Here is a 19,567-nt window from a genome sequence, read left to right as displayed (position 1 = left end):
TTCTACCTGTGAATGTCACGCTACAACTACTTTAGACTTGATTGCAAAGCACATTTTCTCAAATACATCATGTGTGCTGCAGGTGGGGCAAATGTAACATGTGCATAGAGATTTGGGTGAGGTGTGTTCAAACTGAAATCTGTAAATGATCTATCACTGTACTTGTGATAAATCAACCAATCTCAATCTTGCTTTAGCGCTGCTTATCTCCCCCTTTTTCTGTATGCGTATTTTTATTTCTCGGGACTGACCATCCTGTTCCAAGCAGCAGCTGGGAAGGAAAACTCATACCAAGGGCCCCTGGACCAGTCTCATCTGTGAGATTAGGCCCACAATATTGCTTAAAATAATGCAGCCAGTATTTACCCTGCACAGAAACAAAATGGGTGCCGGATGACGCTCCGACAGGGGGTATCCCGACAGTCAGTATCCCGACGTCAGGATCCCAACTGCCGGTGCTCAGACAGGGGGGATCCCGACTCACAGGGACTATTCTACCTTGTGGGGGTCCACGACCCCCATAGAGGGAGAATATAGCCTGTGGCGAGCCACCCGGCTTGCAGCGTGGCAAGCACGCAAGGGGCTTCTTTGTGCTCGCCGTCCTGTCGGAGCACCGGCAGTCGGGATACTGACTGTCGGGATCCCCACTGTCAGAGCCCCATACCACACCCCACAAAATAACACCCAAATCTAACTCTCTCTATACATGTTTTACATCTGCCCCACCTGCAGTGCACACGGTTTTGCCCATTTTGAGAACAAATTTGTACTGCGATCAGCTCTGAATAATGGCCTAACTTTGTGTACTATCTCAAGCACTGAATTTGAATGCTAAGCAATCATTTTCCTGCACATCGTTAGTGCCTGTTTCATATCATGTCCCCAGTAGTGCCAGTTACATATTATGTGCCCAGTAGTACCAGTTACATATCATGTCCCGAGTAGTGCCTGTTACATATCATGTCCCCAGAAGTGCCTGTTACATATCATGTCACCAGTAGTGCCAGTTACATATCATGTCCCCAGTAGTGCCAGTTACATATTATGTCCCCAGTAGTACCAGTTACATATCATGTCCCCAGTAGTGCCTGTTACATATCATGTCACCAGTAGTGCCAGTTACATATCATGTCCCCAGTAGTGCCAGTTACATATTATGTCCCCAGTAGTACCAGTTACATATCATGTCCCGAGTAGTGCCTGTTACATATCATGTCCCCAGTAGTGCCTGTTACATATCATGTCACCAGTAGTGCCAGTTACATATCATGACCCCAGTAGTGTCAGTTACAGATGTCCCTAGTAGTGCCAGTTACAGATGTACCCAGTAGTGCTTTTAGCCAAAGAAAAAGTACATTCTGGAAACTATGGATTTCGGAATAATTTGGATAACGGATATTTGGACAAGGGATACTCAACCTGTATAATATATGTCTTGTCTTGATTTCATTTTATTTGACAGCTGCTTGGTGCTGAATGTTGGATCCCAGATCACAACAGACTCCAGAGACTACACTACAGATGTCTGCAAAAGATTGCACATCTATACCAAAGCTCTTTTCCTGTCTACCTTCTTCTTTACAGTACTATCTATTCTGGTATGTATCAGCGATCCAACCTTCTTACTATGGCTTATACAGTTGTACTTTTGTCATTTACCTCAAACCACTTCTGTGTATTATATAGGACAGAGCTTAACGGGTGACAACCTACAGTATAATTGCTGTCAGTCACGACTCAAAAACATAATACAGTATTTCAGTTCAATTACAGACCTGTTGATGTAATGGTCCATGGAAATCGCTAATTGAGCCAGTGTTGCTTGACACATACAATTTAAAATACTAGATTTAAAGACTTCTTACATGCTTGTTAATGTACTGCTTAGTCACGGGTGTATCTAAGGGCTTCAGGCATGATAAAGGTAAATAGAAATGATTAGCTTTTAACTCTTTACTTAGGAACCCTGGAACTAAATCTCTGCTCAGAGCACTTACTTCTGCCATACATTTATCATGGATATCTATTTGTATCAATTATGCATTATGTAACTGTTTTCATTAATCATCTTTATACTGTTCATGTATTATTATAAAACACAATTACATCAACCTTATTATGCAAATGATCACAGAAATTAAATGTATTACTAACAAAGCATTATATATATATATATATATATATATATATATATATATATATAACTTTGGCCCTTATTCTGGTTGGTGCGGTCGAGCCGCATATGCGGCTCCGACCGCACCAGACGAATCCCCGCCTACAAGACGGATCGGCACGGCCGTCCGTACACGGACGGCTGCCGATCCGCATGAAAATGGCGGGGCGTACGCCTCCACCATGTTGGGAGCTGCCCCCTGCATTCGATGGTCGATGACCATCGAAGGCAGGGCCGCACGCTCCCCCCGCTCACGCAAGCTTAGAGCACACGGACAATCGTCCGTGTGAAAGCTTGTATTGGGGCGGGCAGCTGACATCCGGCGATGTCAGCTTTCCGCCCCCATCACTGGCGTCATAGCCTCATTACCATGCATACGCCCCGCGTTTGCATGGGAACGCCCATGAAACGCTGGGCGTATACATAGGGTAATGAGGCTATTAAGCCCCTCACACCCCTATACGCCCCCTTTGCGGCGTCTAAATTTTTTACTCGGCGAATTCCCCTGCACATGCGCAGAGTGACCTCTGCGCATGTGCAGAGTGTAAACATCGGCGGTACGGCCGCACGCGGTCCGTACCGCTCAGATCAAAATAAGGGCCTTTATGACCTACTTGGAGTAATAACCTTTGTCCCTGAAAACATTGTCCAATTTCTCCCCCCTTATACTTAGTGGGAAGAGAGGTCAAATTGGGATCACACAAACTACCTAACCAACATAGAAAGAAGAAGTCCAATACAACAGATAGAGAGAATATAACTGTACTTTAATTAACAAAAATATTTCATCATAACTTCTAGGGACAAGAAGAGACGAGAATTGAATATAACCACAGAAGAGGACACAGATCAGAATATTCCTCCACTTAAACCAAAAAAGTTTATCCCCCCCTAATAAAACATCATAAACCAACATATCCTTTTCCCAATTACCGCCCCCCCCCCCCCCCAGATAGAATAGAAACACCACTTTTTTTTTTCACAATTCATAATAGAAGTGCTAGCACCTTTTACACGATAAAGCTTTCCCTTTTCCCCTTCCCCATATTTCTCCTACTGGTCTCAACGACACCATCAAAATATAAATTACTGTATGATAAAACAAAGGACACATTCTAACATATATATATATACATAACTATGAAGACAATACCTGGAAACCATTGCCAGGTCATTTTTTTAGAATATATATTTTTTTGATTAATTATATAGGTATAATAACATATTATTAGTATTATAAATACAGTAAAATGGATTAAATGATATTGGGGAATCCAACAGAAATATGTAAATAAAAAGAAATACATAGATCAATAAGAAGCAGAATAGGTACTTGTTTAGTTTCACGGTGGTCGATATATCGGATGCGATATCGGCCGATATATCGGATGCGATATCGGCCGATCCGATGCGATCCAATGCGATTTTTTACCTGTTCATAACCCCACTATCCACTACGCATAGAGTTGATTTTATATAGTGTGGCAAGTGCAGTAATCAGCGTCCGCTCGCCACGCTTCAGGCTCGCTGCGCTCGCCACACTATATAAAAACAACTCCATGCGTAGTGGATAGTGGGGTTATGAACAGGTAAAAAAATCGCATTGGATCAGATCGGCCGATATCGCATCCGATATATCGACCGCTGTGAAACTAAACAAGTACCGCAGAATCAAATAATAACAATAAATTATATGAAAAAACAACATGAGAAAAACAATAAACAAACACAAAAAATCTCTTTAATAAAAATAGAAATATATATATAAAAATATAAGAAAACAAACAAAACTACATGAAAAATAAAATAAGAAGATAACAATACATCTAAGAAAATACATAGAAGTACAGATATTTCATATGTAAAACATAAAGGCATTAAGTAATTATTAAGGACGAATAAAAAATTGAAAAAAACAAGAATGCAATACTAATACAAATTAAAGGACCTTCAAAACAGGTACCAGAACAAAAGATCAGAAGGAACTGCCCTTGTCAACTATCACTAGGGACAACAAATAAAGGTCCCTGCATTAGGCTGGCTCATCTTGCCCTGACGAAGCTGAATATCTGGCGAAATGTGCATCGGCTAGATGCCAATGGTGTCTGCTTAAAATGTGAAATGTGTTATTTGAATTAGATATAATAATATTGGGGTACCACAATAGCAGTGGAGTGAAAGCAATAATTGTTTTGAAGCTGCAGCAGCATCGGTATATATATCCGGCTACGGGGAGAAAATGACACGCAGTAATTAATGGCACAAGGGAAAACATCTCTGCGGCAATGTGAGCAGACAGCTCATATAGCACGTGGTCCAGATAAAAATATTTGGAATAGCCTATTAGAGGCAAATTTAAGATGATACAGAAATTGTCATAATAACAGATGTAGCTGCAAAGGAGTGTATAATAGCACATAGCCGTGAATGGAATAAACGGCACTTACAGTATGTCAAAAAGGTGTACAATAAATAGCACAGCATGCTCACCTAACAATATCTAAGTCACAAACAACTGGTTATATACATTTCAAGAAGGACACCAGTGGCTTGTCCCGACAGTGCCAGTCTAAGATTTAAAACAATTAACAAACATCATAGCAATACTCAGAATAGAGTTTTTGTTACGAGGCTAATAGTACAATCCTCTGTCTTATTAACAGCTGATTACCTTACGTGTAATAACTAGTGACTCAGACAATTATAAATAAAATATTTTAAAAAATTGGCTAACACCCCTGTAGCTATATATAATGAACAGAGACCCCATACAGGAGCATAGAATAGTGGTCTGAGGACCGTAGTCAGTGAGGACTATTTGTAAAACTAAGATATTATCTACACACCCTGCATAAAAAGCTGCCACAATTTTTCAACACTTTTTTGCACCTCGTTTGTTCTTACCTTGTTTTTTTTTTAAATTAAAAATAAAAACAAAATATACCCCAAACTACAGTATATACCCCAAACTAAGGGAATCTTTTTATGGGAACTGTAAAAGTTAATTTTTAACAACCTCTTTTCATTGGAATCCAGTAACAGTATCTCTAGAGTGCACCAATAAAGTCTCTTTCTTTCCTTCTCTAGTTGTACATGATATATTTTGAGACAGGGAGAACCACCCCCTAAATGTATGAGGGGAAAATACGATTATACAGAACTACTGTATATGAAAACACCAATACCCTAGGTGTCGAAATGAACGTGTTAATAAGGACATTAGAATATTCAGCTCTCAGTACACTCTAGTAACCTACCCTTACTTAAGGCTAAGTGGGAAGTTGATCTAGGATCCATAGCAGAGGACACTTGGGAATTAGCCATTGCCAGCCCCTGCCTTAGTACCCTAACCGTTAGATTTCAGCAAATACAATTTTTTATTGTTCACAGAATCTATTATACGCCGGATAGATAGTTTCGTATGGGGAGCATTAATGTCCCACAATGTCCCAAATGTGGTGCTCATGAGGGCTCTTTCATGCATCTAATATGGTCATGCCCCCATGTAGAGGCTTTTTGGATGGGTATTGTAGATGTTATAGTTAGTACGGGCATCCTGAGAGATTATGGGGCAGATGTATTAAGCCTTAACAAGAGTTAAATGCAAGTGTGATAAGGAGAGATAAACGTCTAGCCAATCACCTGCCAACTGCCATGTTACAGGCTGTGTTTGAAAAAAGTCAGTAAGGAGCTGATTGGCTGGACGTTTATCTCTCCTTATCACACTTGAATTGATCTCTTGTTAATGCTTAATACATCTGCCCCATTGTCATCAACGGTCTTCTGGCTGCTCTGGATGAGGAGGTTTTAGGTCCACAGACTAGATGGTATGTGACTGGTCCAGGGCCGTCTTAACAGCAGTGTAGGCCCCTGGGCAAAGCAATGCACTGGGGCCCTTACCCATTCTCCCCTCCTAGGGGTGGGGGATGCTATCAGCAGCAGCTGTGATGTCCCACGGGTGACAGGGGGTGCTCTATGTTCCACTCAACATGTAGGACCTGGAGCAGTAACTTTTGCTAATTACTCCTTTACTGCACAGGTGGTGGGAGGGAGAACACTAACGTGTGGAATGGGGCACTGAGCGGAATGAAGGGTCCCTTGTAAATGACTTCCAGGGAGGTAGGGGGGATTTATACACAGTGGAGGGTTGGATAATGGAGTGAACTTAATATTCGTCATTTTCCGGGGGAAGTGCAGCTTTTTTGACTGCAGATATCTCCATTATCTGGAAATAGATTGCTTAGCCTTCAATAGTATAAAAACCTAGAGTCCCACCTTTCAGGAGGTGCTGGGGACTTGGGGATTAGAGATCAGGACTGAGCAAGAGCAATCCATTGACAAAAATATAAAACTGTACACCAGACGTTTGGAGCTGGAGCAGAGACCGACTGCTGGAAGGTTGATATCTCTGGTTCTGGGCAAGATAGAAACAAGACACTAGTGTCCACAGAAAGGGAAGAGTCCTAGCTTTAGTGATAAATAACCAGCCAGCTCCTGCCTGACATTTTTGAAAAACCGTCTGTGACATGGCAGGTAGGAGCTGATTGGCTGGCTGTTTATCACTCTTCATTTTATTACTTTTGAAGCTTAGTGCATCTGGCCCTAGATCCGCCCCTGTACCATTGGTGCTAGGCTTAAGCTGGCCATACACTTATGCAATTTTGTCTGAGTTCACCCAATTCCGATGCATGAAATCTGGAAAATTGCTTGTGTTTGATCCAATCCAATGTGCGGTCCACTGTGCATCGGATCTGAGCCCCTAGATCGGGATGCAAAAGGATCGCAATACAATATATCGCATGCGATCCTGCTGCCCAGGAAGCTCCCGGGTGGTTCAAGGGGGATCAGCTGCATCGTCTCCCCTCAGTGAAGTTGCGGTAATGTATGGGACCATCAGAGTCGCGGTTAGGATTGCTGTTAGTGACAGAGTTGCAGTCATGGTTTCCATTACCATAAGCATTGCAGTTAAAGTTGCTATTAGGGTTTTCATTACTGTTAGCATTAGGGTTAGAGCCGCTGGTAGGGTTGCCATTAGTGCAGGCATCCCCATAAAAACACTGGGCGTTCCCCTGGGAACACAGGTGTGTAATGCCTGCGTGGGGCAGGTGGCTGACATCTCCAGCCAGGAGGATTCATCCAAATTCATCCATCTCCGGCCAAGATGAAAGTCAGTCTAGACTGACTTTTATCTACGAATGGGGAAAACATCATTCAATGGTGAGCGACCATCAAGTTAGTTTTCGCCCGGGCGGCTGGATACAAGGGGATGTGTTCGTGGTGGGGCGGCACTTACCTGTACGCTAGGCTACGAGTATAAGCAGCCTAGCGAACAGGTCTGAATCAGGCCCTATATGTGAAAAAGGCAACTTTTATATTATACTGGCACTACTCCTGTATATAGCACTTCCGCACATATTTATCCACAATCCGCATCTCATGGATGTGACAAATGTGCAATATTAATATTTAACACATTGCATGGGCCAAATGTATTAGGGTGAGTGTGCAGTACAGGTAAGTGCTCCCCAACAGTGCGCACAGCAGCCTATCTAGTTGTGTAAAGAGGGTTTTCCTTTTACCCCCTCACAGAATAAAGTGCAAACAAGAAATATACATAACTAGTGATCAGGCGCTGATATGTTCAACACGTATAGTACTTCTCCGCCGTAAATGTTCCCAAGGTACCATGCAGAGAAAAGATATTACTATGGTGAAGTACAGTTAGGTACAACAAAATTTTAATAAACACAGAACAATTTCTGGTAGGTCACATACAGATCCTCCAGATATGTGAATACAAATCTAAAATTCCAATATAACAATGATATTTTAAAAAATCCATGTGGGGAGCCTCTTAATGACTCAAAAAGTGAGGCAATTACTGGATACGTTGGAACTGATCGCAGGTTCAAATAGCGCATGTGAAAATGACCCAGGGCAAAAACACAGGTATCAGCTGCTTTACGTCCCGGCACCTCACTCCTGAGTCAGTCAGATGGTACTCCCAGACTGACGCGTTTCGACTCCTGCTGGAGTCTTTTTCAAAGTCTTAAGTGGGTATACCTTACCCAGGTGTCCAGTCCCGTCTTATATAGTGTCCTTGTAGATGATTATGCTGACCCTCTCCATGAAGGAGAAAATGCTCTTTTCTTGGACTTCCCTGGTACTGTATGATTGCCTGGCAAGTCTGACTGACTCAGGAGCGAGGTGCCGGGATGTAAAGGAGCTGATACCTGTGATTTTGCCCCGGGACATTTTCACATGCGCTATTTGAACTGGTGATCAGTTCCAACGTATCCGGTAATTGCCCCACTTTTTGAGTCATTAAGAGGCTCCCCACATGGATTTTTAAAAATATCATTGTTATATTGGAAATTTAGATTTGTATTCACATATCTGGAGGATCTGTATGTGACCTACCAGAAATTGTTCTGTGTTTATTAAAATTTTGTTGTACTTAACTGTACTTTACCATAGTAATATCTTTCCTCTGCATGGTACCTTGGGTACATTTACGGCGGAGAAGTACTATACGTGTTGAACATATCAGCGCCTGATCACAAGTTATGTATATTTCTTGTTTGCACTGTATTAGGGTGAGAGTTTCAGAAAGTGAGGGATTTTGGGAGAGTTTTCCCATTTTTTTTAAAGCAGCAATGAATTACATGGCAAGATCAACCTGTTTTTTCAGTGTAACTGATTGCCGCTTTAAAAAAATGGGAAAACTCTCCCAAAATCTCTCACTTTCTGATTCTGACACACTATGACATTTGGCCCCATGTGTCTATCAGACATACATGGCTGACATGGGCCAGATACATTTCAGGAGATCACATTTCCCATTACAAGTATGGGAAATGTGATCTGGAATGCAAATTTTTAGGCTTGGAGGAGAATTTTGATAATTCTCCTCCAATTGCTCTTTAGTACATTCAGGTGAAACTACAATAATACAGAGGTGGATGCTATAGCACAGCCACTGCATCTGTGTATGCAAAAATCAAAAACTGTAGGAGATGTCTGGACGATCACTGACAGCTTCTGTGATCTGTTGCTGCGTACAAACATGCTAGATCTGATACCTCTACAGGAACATCGAACAGATGAGTAAATCTCCGGTTCTCAGGATGTCCGGTGAAATCACACTGCTGAAGCAGCTTCAGCATGCCCCCATCTTCTGTAATGCTGTCCATCAATTCCTCCAACAGGAGCAGCATGTCAAGCATGCTTCTGCATTTTGGGACACTGTGAGTGACATTGCAGCCCCAGATCTGCACATTCAGGGGGTGATTCACGCTGGTTTGGTTCCCAGGGTATTCGCTCCGGGGACCGATGGTGCGGCTCTGTGCGTGCCTATGGGCGATTATATGCAGGTGTAGGGCAGCTGGCTAAGTGCCTTGGGCAACTATCACAGTCGCGGAGGCGTTCACACAGAGACGGGCAGTCAGTGGGCAGGGACACCTACAAAAATGGTGGGTGTGCCCAGAAAAACAATTGGCGTCCCCATGCATACGCAGGCGGGTCGAAGCCTGCGCGGGGCAGATGCCGGACATCACACCCGTTCTCGGCCACAGCTGAAGCAAATAAAAGACAGGTAAGACTGACATTTATTTGCAAATGAGGGAAAAATCATTCGATGGTCGGTGGCATAGAATAATTTTTCCCCCGTATGCTCGCATGCGAATGGATGTGTGAGCGTACACATCCATACAAATGCTGCCGCGTATATCCGCTGGGTGGTGGGGGTCAGCATTCATTCGCTCAGTAGGCGGCATTAGCCCACTTACTAAGCAATGAGAGGCCACTACTTAGCGAATAATGCTGAATCATGCCCTCACAGTACCGCTCGTGGACTTGGCAGATCTGCATACATAGGTCAACTGCAAAAAATATTGGCTCGCGCCCACCTCTGAATCAGCCCCTTACATTAATATATTACAGACTAATTGAGTCATTTACTACTTACCCTGGAACACTGCATCTTATTAATTAGTTATAAGTACAGGTTGAGTATCCAAAATGCTCGGGACCAGGAGAATTTTGGATAACGGATTATTCCGTATTTTGGAATATTCTTATATTTGAATGAGGTATCTTGCATTTATGTTGTATATACATCAAACACATGACATACACACAAATATATTTTATTTGTGCATGAAACAAGGTTTTAAAACACGAAACAAAGTTTGTGTACTATCTCAGATACTGAATTGAAATGCCAAGCAATCATGTCCTTGCACAAATTTAGTACAAGTTACATGTTATTTCCCCAGTAGTGCCAGTTACAGATGTACCCAGTAGGTTTTTAGCAAAAAATTTAAAATAAAAGTACATTTTGGAAACTATGGTTTTCGGAATAATTTGGATAAGGGATATTTGGATAAGGGATATTTGGATAAGGGATACTCAACCTGTATTGAGTTATGAGTAGGGCTATTTTTCAGCAGGAACCTCTAATTAAATATGAGATCATCAGGAACTGGGTTCCTGAACCTGTTCTGGGCCTAAATGTACTTTCTATAACATTTAAGTTTTATTTTAAAGTCACCTGTGAGTGCCTTTGTTTCTAAATACAATATATACATCTCTCTATACATATATATTTTTTTATTTTAACGACCCAACCCCTGGACCTATTTTTCCAGAAAAATAGTACTGATCATGAGCAACCTGCGTATGTATACACATGCGTATGTATACACTGGTGCCAAATGTAATAGGGTGTGAGAATCAGAAAGTGAGAGATTTTGGGAGAGCTTTCCCATTTTATTAAAGAGGCAATTGTTTACATGGCAAAATCATCTGTTTTTTTAATTACATTTCACCCTTAGGGGGGTATTCAATGTTGGTCGTGCTCCCGCAGCCATCTCCCGACGGGGGAGATGGCTGTGGGGCCCTATTCAATGCTGTCTTCCCCGACAGCATTGAACAGAGGTTCTCGGCAGAACGAGCCCAACATCACAAGCCGTCGGGCTCGTTCTGCCGAGAAAAGCCGGAAATAGGCGAGCTCCCGGCCGGAGCTCGTCTATTTCCGCCCTCAACTCGTGGCCACGCCCCTTTCTCACCGCTCGGCAGCTGGGACATTGAATTCTGACCGCCAAGCTCAAGTCAAGCAAAGCGAGAACGGGACAGGGGCACGACTGTCGAGCTTGCTCGACAGCTGTGCCCCTGACATTGAATACCCCTTAGAGTGCACAATTAGGTATATTCTAAATGAGGCTCCAAGGGGGCATATTTTATATTTTTGTTGCAAGACTTTACTCATCTGATCATTTTATTTATTTCTAGGTAATATCGGGTTATTTTTATATCTTATTTAGAAGGTATCTGACAACAGCAGGGTCCTTACACTATAAGCACTGGGCGGTGATCACAGTAACAAGATTGAATCTCCGGCTGTTTCTTGTCATCTTTGTTCTCTGCTGCTTACCAGGTCAGTATCCTGAGTGTGAACTCATAACCACCTCATGTGGCAGTGGTGTGTAAAATGGATGGATAGATGGGAGGAGAATATTTTGTCAAACATCCAGCCCCTCCCTCCCAAAAATGTTTCCTACATGTTACAGCAGCATTGGGGAGAATCTCTTCTCCGGGTAAAAAAAAAGAGCAGTCTGATGAGATATGGCAGTGTGGGGAGGAGGGGGACAGCCTGCTGTGCCACCCCAGCACGTGCCTAGTGGGAAACCTGCCACTTTGCTTTACACTATTACTCAACTCACCACAGGTGCGACAGTGTCTGACATTGGACTGGGATTAGAAAAACCAGCAGACCTGATAATGTATCATCCGAAATTTGGCTCAGATCAAAGCGGGTGGCTAATTTTTGTAGCGACCCACTTCATGTGGGTTTGGTCCCAAAATATTAAACAGAAACAAATATCGTTCACATTTTAAATGCTAATTTGTAGATTGGATAGAGCCTGATTTTCAGTGATTGAACTGTGCATTGATATCGGGTGTTCAGTGCTTCAGTCAGATTTGTTAGATATGGCGCCCTAAATTGTCCCATGTGTATACCGCTATTCATATAAAATAAATATATTGGCTAAATGCGATGTTAATTTTTTTAATTATACTTTATTTACATGGTGCCACAAGGGGTTTTCAGCAAAGTACATAAACATTTCCATTTGTTTTTTTGAGGTGAATACACGGATGAATTCAGCCATACGAATGATTGTAATTTAGATGATTTAATAGAAGTCTATGGCCCTCTTTGCAGCCGAGTTCTATTGATGGGCTATTTGTTCGTATGGCTGAATTCAGCTGAGTTTGCCGTACATAAAATCGTCAACTCGGCCAAATTCAGCCCTCTGTAAATTTGCCGGCCACCGCATCCTTGCCGTAATTACGATCTAATTGTTATGAATGGGTGCATTGGGTACAACATGTAAAGCTGGCCAGACACCTAAAGATTTATTGTCCGATCTGGCTGGTTGGAACAAAAATCTAGTAACTTGGGAGCAAATGACAGTTGACCATTTGCTTTGAAATGCTGGAAAACTGACAAAAACACTCATTCAGATATTATTCAGATATTACCAGATTTTTGTTCCAACCAGCAATCAGTTACTGTTCTAAAATAAATTTAGTTAAAAAAAAGTTCCAGAAGTGAGTGTGTCTTTGCTGTACTTGTAGATACGATTAGTTTCTTGTATAGCACGCCACTCTCCTATGAAGCCTACAGCATGTACTCGTAAAAAGAATTGTCCATATGAAAAATGTGCTTTCTCTACATATTTGGTAGTTGTACATATCCATGCAAGCGTGTAATGATGGGGTAGATATGCGTGTGACAGATAAGAATGTGGCATGTCTTTCTTTCTTGACAGCTGTGACATTGGCCATTAGCACACTGGCTAACAGCCATATGAAGGATGAAGAGTACAAAATATTGTATTATATTCAGGTGAGTTAATACTTTCATGAATTATATATTTTATGCCAAAACACGAGTGAATTTGTAGATTGAGAAGAAATCGATGCAAAGAGGAAGATATACTAAAATGACAAGGCAATGCTTCAGTTACAGAAGTCACACTACACAGTCTCCTAGTAGACAGTTAGGGTGACCAACTCATCCCTTTAATCCGGGACACATATTAATTACACAGGTTTTGTGGCTGGCTTTCACCTGGTTTTAAACTGCCACACCTCAAGACTCCATTTCACCTGGTTTTAAACTGCCACAGAACCTGTGTAATTAATATGTGTCCCGGATTAAAGGGATGAGTTGGTCACCCTAGAGACAGTAGGCAGTCTAAACAGTCTCCTAGTAGAGATGGTCATTGAAGTACTAAGCACATATAGGGGGTTATTCTGGTTGATTCGCATGGCTGCAAATTTGCAGCCTTGCAAGTCCACCAAACCCCAGCCGGCGAATGCCACCCCCCTCGGCTCTCGCATTGTGTGTTCCCAGGCACTTACATATGTGTGCACGCTGGAACAGAAATAGGCGGGCAGCTGACATCCGGTAATGTCAGCTGCCGGCCCCCAGCACCCGCGTCACTTCCTTATTACCATGAGAACATCCAGCGTATGCTGGGCGTTCTCATATTCTAATGAAGCTGCCTGGTGCCCCACGCCCCTCTATGCCCCGCGCCCGCTATGTTAGGTGCGTGCACCTGGCGCACATAGCACATCGGTCCCCGTGCGTCCTGCTGCGTACAAATCAGAATAACCCCCATAAACTGTAGTAAAATGTAATATTAGTTATGTAGAGTCTCAATATCACCCAGAATTAATTATGTGACTGCTATGATTAGGTGCTTGCACTCAGCCATGCACAATGGGGTAAATTTATTTAAGTTTCTAAAAATAAAGAGGGGATGTTGCCCATAGTAACCAATCACATAGGGGGAAATTTACTAAGATGTGTATTCTACTTCACATGTGATGTTGCTATGGGCAACCAATCAGAATCTACTTCTTATTTATTTAGCACCCTCTAGAAGACAGTAGACCTGATTGGGATCTGATTGGTTGCCCATAGCAACATCACATGTGAAGTGAAATACACATCGTAGTAAATTTCCCCCATTCTGTCTATCGTTTCTCTGTTGCATCCCTAAAAATGATAGACAGAATCTGGAAAGTGTTTTCTCTCTAATCTAATCACCTTGATTAATACAGTTATGGGGCCTATACACGTAGAGATTTTGCTGAGCAATGCTAGATCGCTCAGCACACAGTGCTGCACAGCAATGAGTCAGCGGTGTGTGCTGAGCTATCTGTCAGGGCCAGTGTTTTTAGGTGAGAGCACTGGCTCTGACTGGCGATTACTGTAACTAGACTTATTCAACATGCTGATATTAATAGCTGGGAGATAGAGACTTGCGGGCTTCACATTGATATCGCTATGGCCCCCACACACTGAGCGATGTAGGGGCATTTTCTAAGCGATCTAGTCAAATTAAGCCAGATCGCTTCGAAAAGGCCCTGAAATCGCCCAGTGTGTAGGTACATTTAGTTGTACAGACTATTACCAAATGTGGTACATATGCAGAAGAAAGAGAAACATCTTCTATACTGAGCATTTACTGAGCAAATGACCCACATTTTGGAAATCTATCTATAGGCTAAACCAGGCATGTCCAAACTATGGCCCTCCAGCTGTTGTGAAACTACAAGTCCCATCATGCCTTGCCAGAGTTTTGTTATTAGGGAATGCTAAAACTATGGCAAGGTGTGCTGGGATGTGTAGTTTCACAACAGCTGGAGGGCCACAGTTTGGACATGCCTGGGCTAAACTGTGAGGTAAATTAGCTGTGGGGCTGTGAGGTAAATTAGCTGTGGGGCTGTGAGGTAAATTAGCTAAAGCTTCTAAAAATGTAAATAGGTGATGTTGCCTATAGCAAGCAATTAGATTCTGTCTATCATTTCTCTATTGCATCCTAGCAAATGATAGACAGGATCTGATTGGTTGCTATGGGCAATATCACTTATTTAGATTTTTTTAGAAGCTTTAGTGATTTTCTCTTGAGAGACTATTTGTTTGAAACTGTGAGCAAAACATTATTTGTTAGCGGGTTTCTTACTGGTTTTAGGGCATGACATTGTTATTTACACAAGCTTTACCGACTGTATCCAGTGGGATTTTCCATCATGTTATAAATGCGTTTTTGAAGTTTTTCCAAAATGTAACATTTTTAAAACATCTGGCTGGTTCTAAAAGAAGAGAAGTTACTCATATAAATGTAGTTTCAAAACAATGACACGTGTGAGTCATCCAGCACATACTGTGGTTAGGCCTGCAATACCAATGACATTGCTGGAGGAAATACAAAGCAGTTGGTGTTTAAAGGACCAACAATTCTATAATAAGTTTATATAAAAAGCTAAAAATAGCAGTTAGAAATGTAAATTTATGCACATTTTTCTGGGGCACCGAGACAGATTTTTAGGATCTAAAAAAATAAAATTAGCTTTTTCGATCCTTGTTTCAGGATTTTATAGGCTTTAAAAAAAAAATGAGTATAGGCGTTATGTATTGTATGAACATGAAACAAACCATGCAACATGTCATCATGTTTAAAATACTGCAGTTTTCTACAGATGTGCAGCGGTGTGGTGTCACTTATCGCTTCCACAACCGGTGTGGCGGCTGCTAATAAATGAGTGTGGCTTTGTGGGGAGGGGGGGGGTGGTTGGTTGATCTCAGCCCCTTTTCCCCCTCACTCCGAGGGTCCATGAGATAGACCGCATTGATTGCAGTGCCGACTCACAGGCTTGTTTGAGAGGCCCGGAGCTGGCTTGGTCTTACTGTACATCCCCCCATCTCCTTACCTTACCTTACAGCACATGCTGCTGTGCCGTGGTCTGCCATGCAGTGGGTTCTAGGAAGCTGCTGACTACATGATGCATGGGTTGAGTGACAACCCATCATGTGTGCAGAACAATTTGACAATTTACCATCTACTAGAAATGGAAAACACCCCAGAATTACATATATATCTGTTACTGAAAAGGTTAGCTTTTATACATAAGAGTATTGTATTTTACTGTTAAAGATTATGTCAGACTGTCTCGTGCTTTTTTGAAGACCTTTGCCAGCTGCCATGTGTCTCTGCTTCATGTGCAGACAATATATGGCATTAACACAATAATTGTTTCCTGGTGTTGATCATTCTAATTAGCATTTCAATTATTTCCAGGCTTTTGCTGCAGTATCCCAGGGATTTCTTAACTGTTTGGCATATGGGTGGACACAGAAAATGCTGCGTTGCATGAAACAAAACTACTACCGCGATGTTGACACACAGACGCCCCTTCTGCGCTCACAGAAGAAGGTGTATGCCAGCATGCAGACCTCTACCAGCTACATTGGATCACCGAGTGTGTCTGCATTGTGATGCCTGCTGGAGAGTATGCTTGCATGTTGGTGGAGGCCTATGCTTAAAGACCTAGGAATATGTTTCACCTGCACTACTAACACTAACATTCATGGGACAGGAGTCTCAGTGGACTTTGAGTATACGAGGCTTATTCTGAGTTGGGTGTATTTCTGCATCTGACCACCAAATGCACTATGCAGAGATGTTTTCCTCTTCACTTGCAGCACATTGTGGATGCAGATGGACAGTTTGGGCAAATGCAGTCTGAATAGAGGGCATGCTTCCCACAGACCCACACAGAGATGCAGAAACGGCTGGTGGTAGCCATAGCGTGTGCCTAAAGGGCTAACGAGGGAAAAAAATTATGATGTTGACTTTCAGCACTGGTTCGAAGCATCTGATTGGCCAATTGCGGCTTGACTATTAAGACTTTGTAGGTGTATTTTGCTATGATTTGTTTTCATTGTCATTCATTAAGGAGAAGGAAGATTATAGCTGCTTTATTATGGTGGGGTTTCAATATTTAAAGTAAAACTAATAGTCTTTAGCTACTAAAACTAATTAAAAAAATGTATTGTACCTCCCAGATTTCTTTGTGATGATTTAGGAACTTCATAATACCTGTTTGAAAAAGGAGTGGGACCTCCTTAGCAAGGGGGGAGGGGACAAGGATGTGTGGCACCCCCGTTTCCATCACTGTGGGAGCATGCCGCTTCACCTAGACTCTCCATGCACTGTGTACAGATGCCTGCTATGCAGAGCAGCAGTGACAGTGCTTCTACCCCAACCTCCCCCCACTGTGGGACAAGGACGAGACAACAGCACTGTCCCACTGAAATCAGGACAGTTAGGAGGTATGGTGCCATTTTGTCTATTGCCAAGATGGATAAAAGTTGCTCTAAACTGGCAGATATTCTACTGATGCAGAGATGGACCAATGCTAATTTTAAATCAGGGACTACTTTGGCATGTACTGTACTGTACCTGAAAAAGGAATATAAGCTTGGTTTTAGGGCTGTCTCTAACTTTCCCTCGCTGAATTCTGTGGCCTGTGTATAGGACTGTCCCTGAACAGTGGAACGGTCCCAGCCAAAGAAGAACTTGATAAATGGTCAGAAACAAAAATGTCTACACAGTGGGGTTCTGGGTTTTAAATTCTTAACTAATAGTAGTTTGCATTTTTCTGTTCTCTAATGTAATAATTAACTTTCAGGGTTTTATTTTTTACGTCTTATAATATTTAAATCGTTATTGTTTATTTAAGGGTTTATCAAACAAATGTTTTGGGTGAAATGATCCTTTAATGTTCGCTAATTACTACATATGAAACATGTCCTTCTAATATGGAGTGTTTTAATGCAGTTATTCTACAGTATATGAAGTTTTCTGGTTGTTAAATCCCCTAATGGCAAAGCACCCTACTGTACATAAATATTTTTTATTTAGATGTTTGGAGCGTGGTATCAAGGACGGGTTTTAGTGCCACATGGTTCAAGGGCCTAGACTGAGACCAGCACTGTGTAGGTGTGGCAATAGCCATGTGGGTGTGTACACAATCATCCTCACTGTCTCCCTAAATACATGAAATTAATTATATTGCATCATTTGTATGAAAGCTAGAAATACAATTGTATTACTTATGATTTATGGACAGTGTGGTTAGTAAGGCCACTCTAACATTGCACCTACTTGTAACATTAACAAGAACAGGAGACATTTTTCTGAGTTCTGGTCCCATTTAATAGAGAAAAAAAAATCTCTACATGTAATGAATAACATTTGTGTTTGGTTTCCCCCCAATTTATAGTTTTAACCTATGGATGTGTGCACTTGAAATGTTACGCAGCATGCTACAAAGCAACATAGTTGCAATGTGTGTAGAAAGGGGTGTCTGTTTTAATGACAACCCTGAGGCATATTTATTGATGAAAGTTGTTAAGGTGCCCATACACTAGTAAGATTTATCTGCAGATCTGGCTGGTTGGAACAAAAACATGGTTATGGATGAGTGACCGTTTGTCACTTTTCCAGCATTTCCAAGCAAATGGTCAACTGTCATTTGCTCTCATCCATAACCATGTTTTTGTTCCAACCAGACAGATCTGCAGATAAATGCGTGTGTATGGCCACCTTAAGTGTTAGAAAATGTTGGAACTGACTTTGTAAAAATATTAAAATAAACTTTACTGATTGTTTAAACAACAATGTGTCATTTTCCTAAGTTTCTGCGTACATCCTGCTATCAGTGGGACAGTTCCATATTTTTTTTTTAGACAATGGGGAAAAGTTGGAGGAATAGCAGAGCAGCGTGTGAATAGAATATAAATCAACCTGCATGCACGGCATCTATAACCCTTGGGAAAACCCTGGAGCTGTGCAGAATCTCAGACATTGCTGGGCACCATAGCACATTATTATCTAGCAATGTCTGATGGTATGGTTTATGGCTGGTTAGTAACTACGCCAGAGAGGCTAGTGATGTATGGGGATACGGCCATTAGATCAACCCTATTAAGATCGACATGCATTGGACCGACCACTGAAGGTCAACAGGCCTTGAAACCTGAAGTAGGTCAACATGGCTAAGGTCGACGGTGTTGGAAGGTTAACACAAGCATTAGGTTGACAATGGCAAGTTGAACAGTCGACAGTCAAAAGATCAACATGATTTTTTCACTTTGTTTTATCTTGAGCCAACATGTGCCAACAGGCGGTATTTCATGCCCTACCATCAGCTAGGGCGTGGAGGGAGAATAGAATAGTGTGCTAGGTTCAGTGAGGCACCGCGCCTGACACTTTGATAGTGTCCATGTAGATTATGTCGACCTTTCGACTGTCAACCTTGCCATTGTCGAGCTAATGCTTGTGTAGACCTTGCAGTACTGTTGACCTTAGCCATGTTGACCTATTTAAGGTGTCGACCTAAGATCTGTCTACCTTCAGTGGTCAACATAATGTATTTCTAAATTGAGTCAACCCAATGACCTTATCCAATTTTATGGGCTATACTGTGTCCGTAAAAATGCAGCTTGTCAATAACTATGACCTTGTGACATCA

At 42.0% G+C, this 19,567-nt stretch overlaps 1 protein-coding gene across 1 annotated transcript in view; it reads left to right on the top strand.

The window, feature by feature from the left end:
* Positions 1-18,662, top strand: part of TMEM116 (transmembrane protein 116) — a 95,237-nt gene extending 76,575 nt beyond the window's left edge. Inside the window, exons 8-11 of the mRNA XM_083151425.1 lie at positions 1,463-1,598; positions 11,465-11,609; positions 13,009-13,085; positions 16,330-18,662. Of these exons, the coding sequence (XP_083007551.1) occupies positions 1,463-1,598; positions 11,465-11,609; positions 13,009-13,085; positions 16,330-16,527 (556 nt within the window). The 3' untranslated portion in view covers positions 16,528-18,662. The remainder of the gene's footprint in view (positions 1-1,462; positions 1,599-11,464; positions 11,610-13,008; positions 13,086-16,329) is intronic.
* Positions 18,663-19,567: the final 905 nt, after the last annotated feature.

This window comes from Crinia signifera, chromosome 1, assembly GCF_055691185.1.
Source record: "Crinia signifera chromosome 1, ASM5569118v1, whole genome shotgun sequence".
In the NCBI taxonomy this organism is placed as follows: Eukaryota; Metazoa; Chordata; class Amphibia; order Anura; family Myobatrachidae; genus Crinia; species Crinia signifera.
Note: the sequence above shows the minus strand (reverse complement) of the source record. Positions and strands in the feature narration are given on the sequence as shown.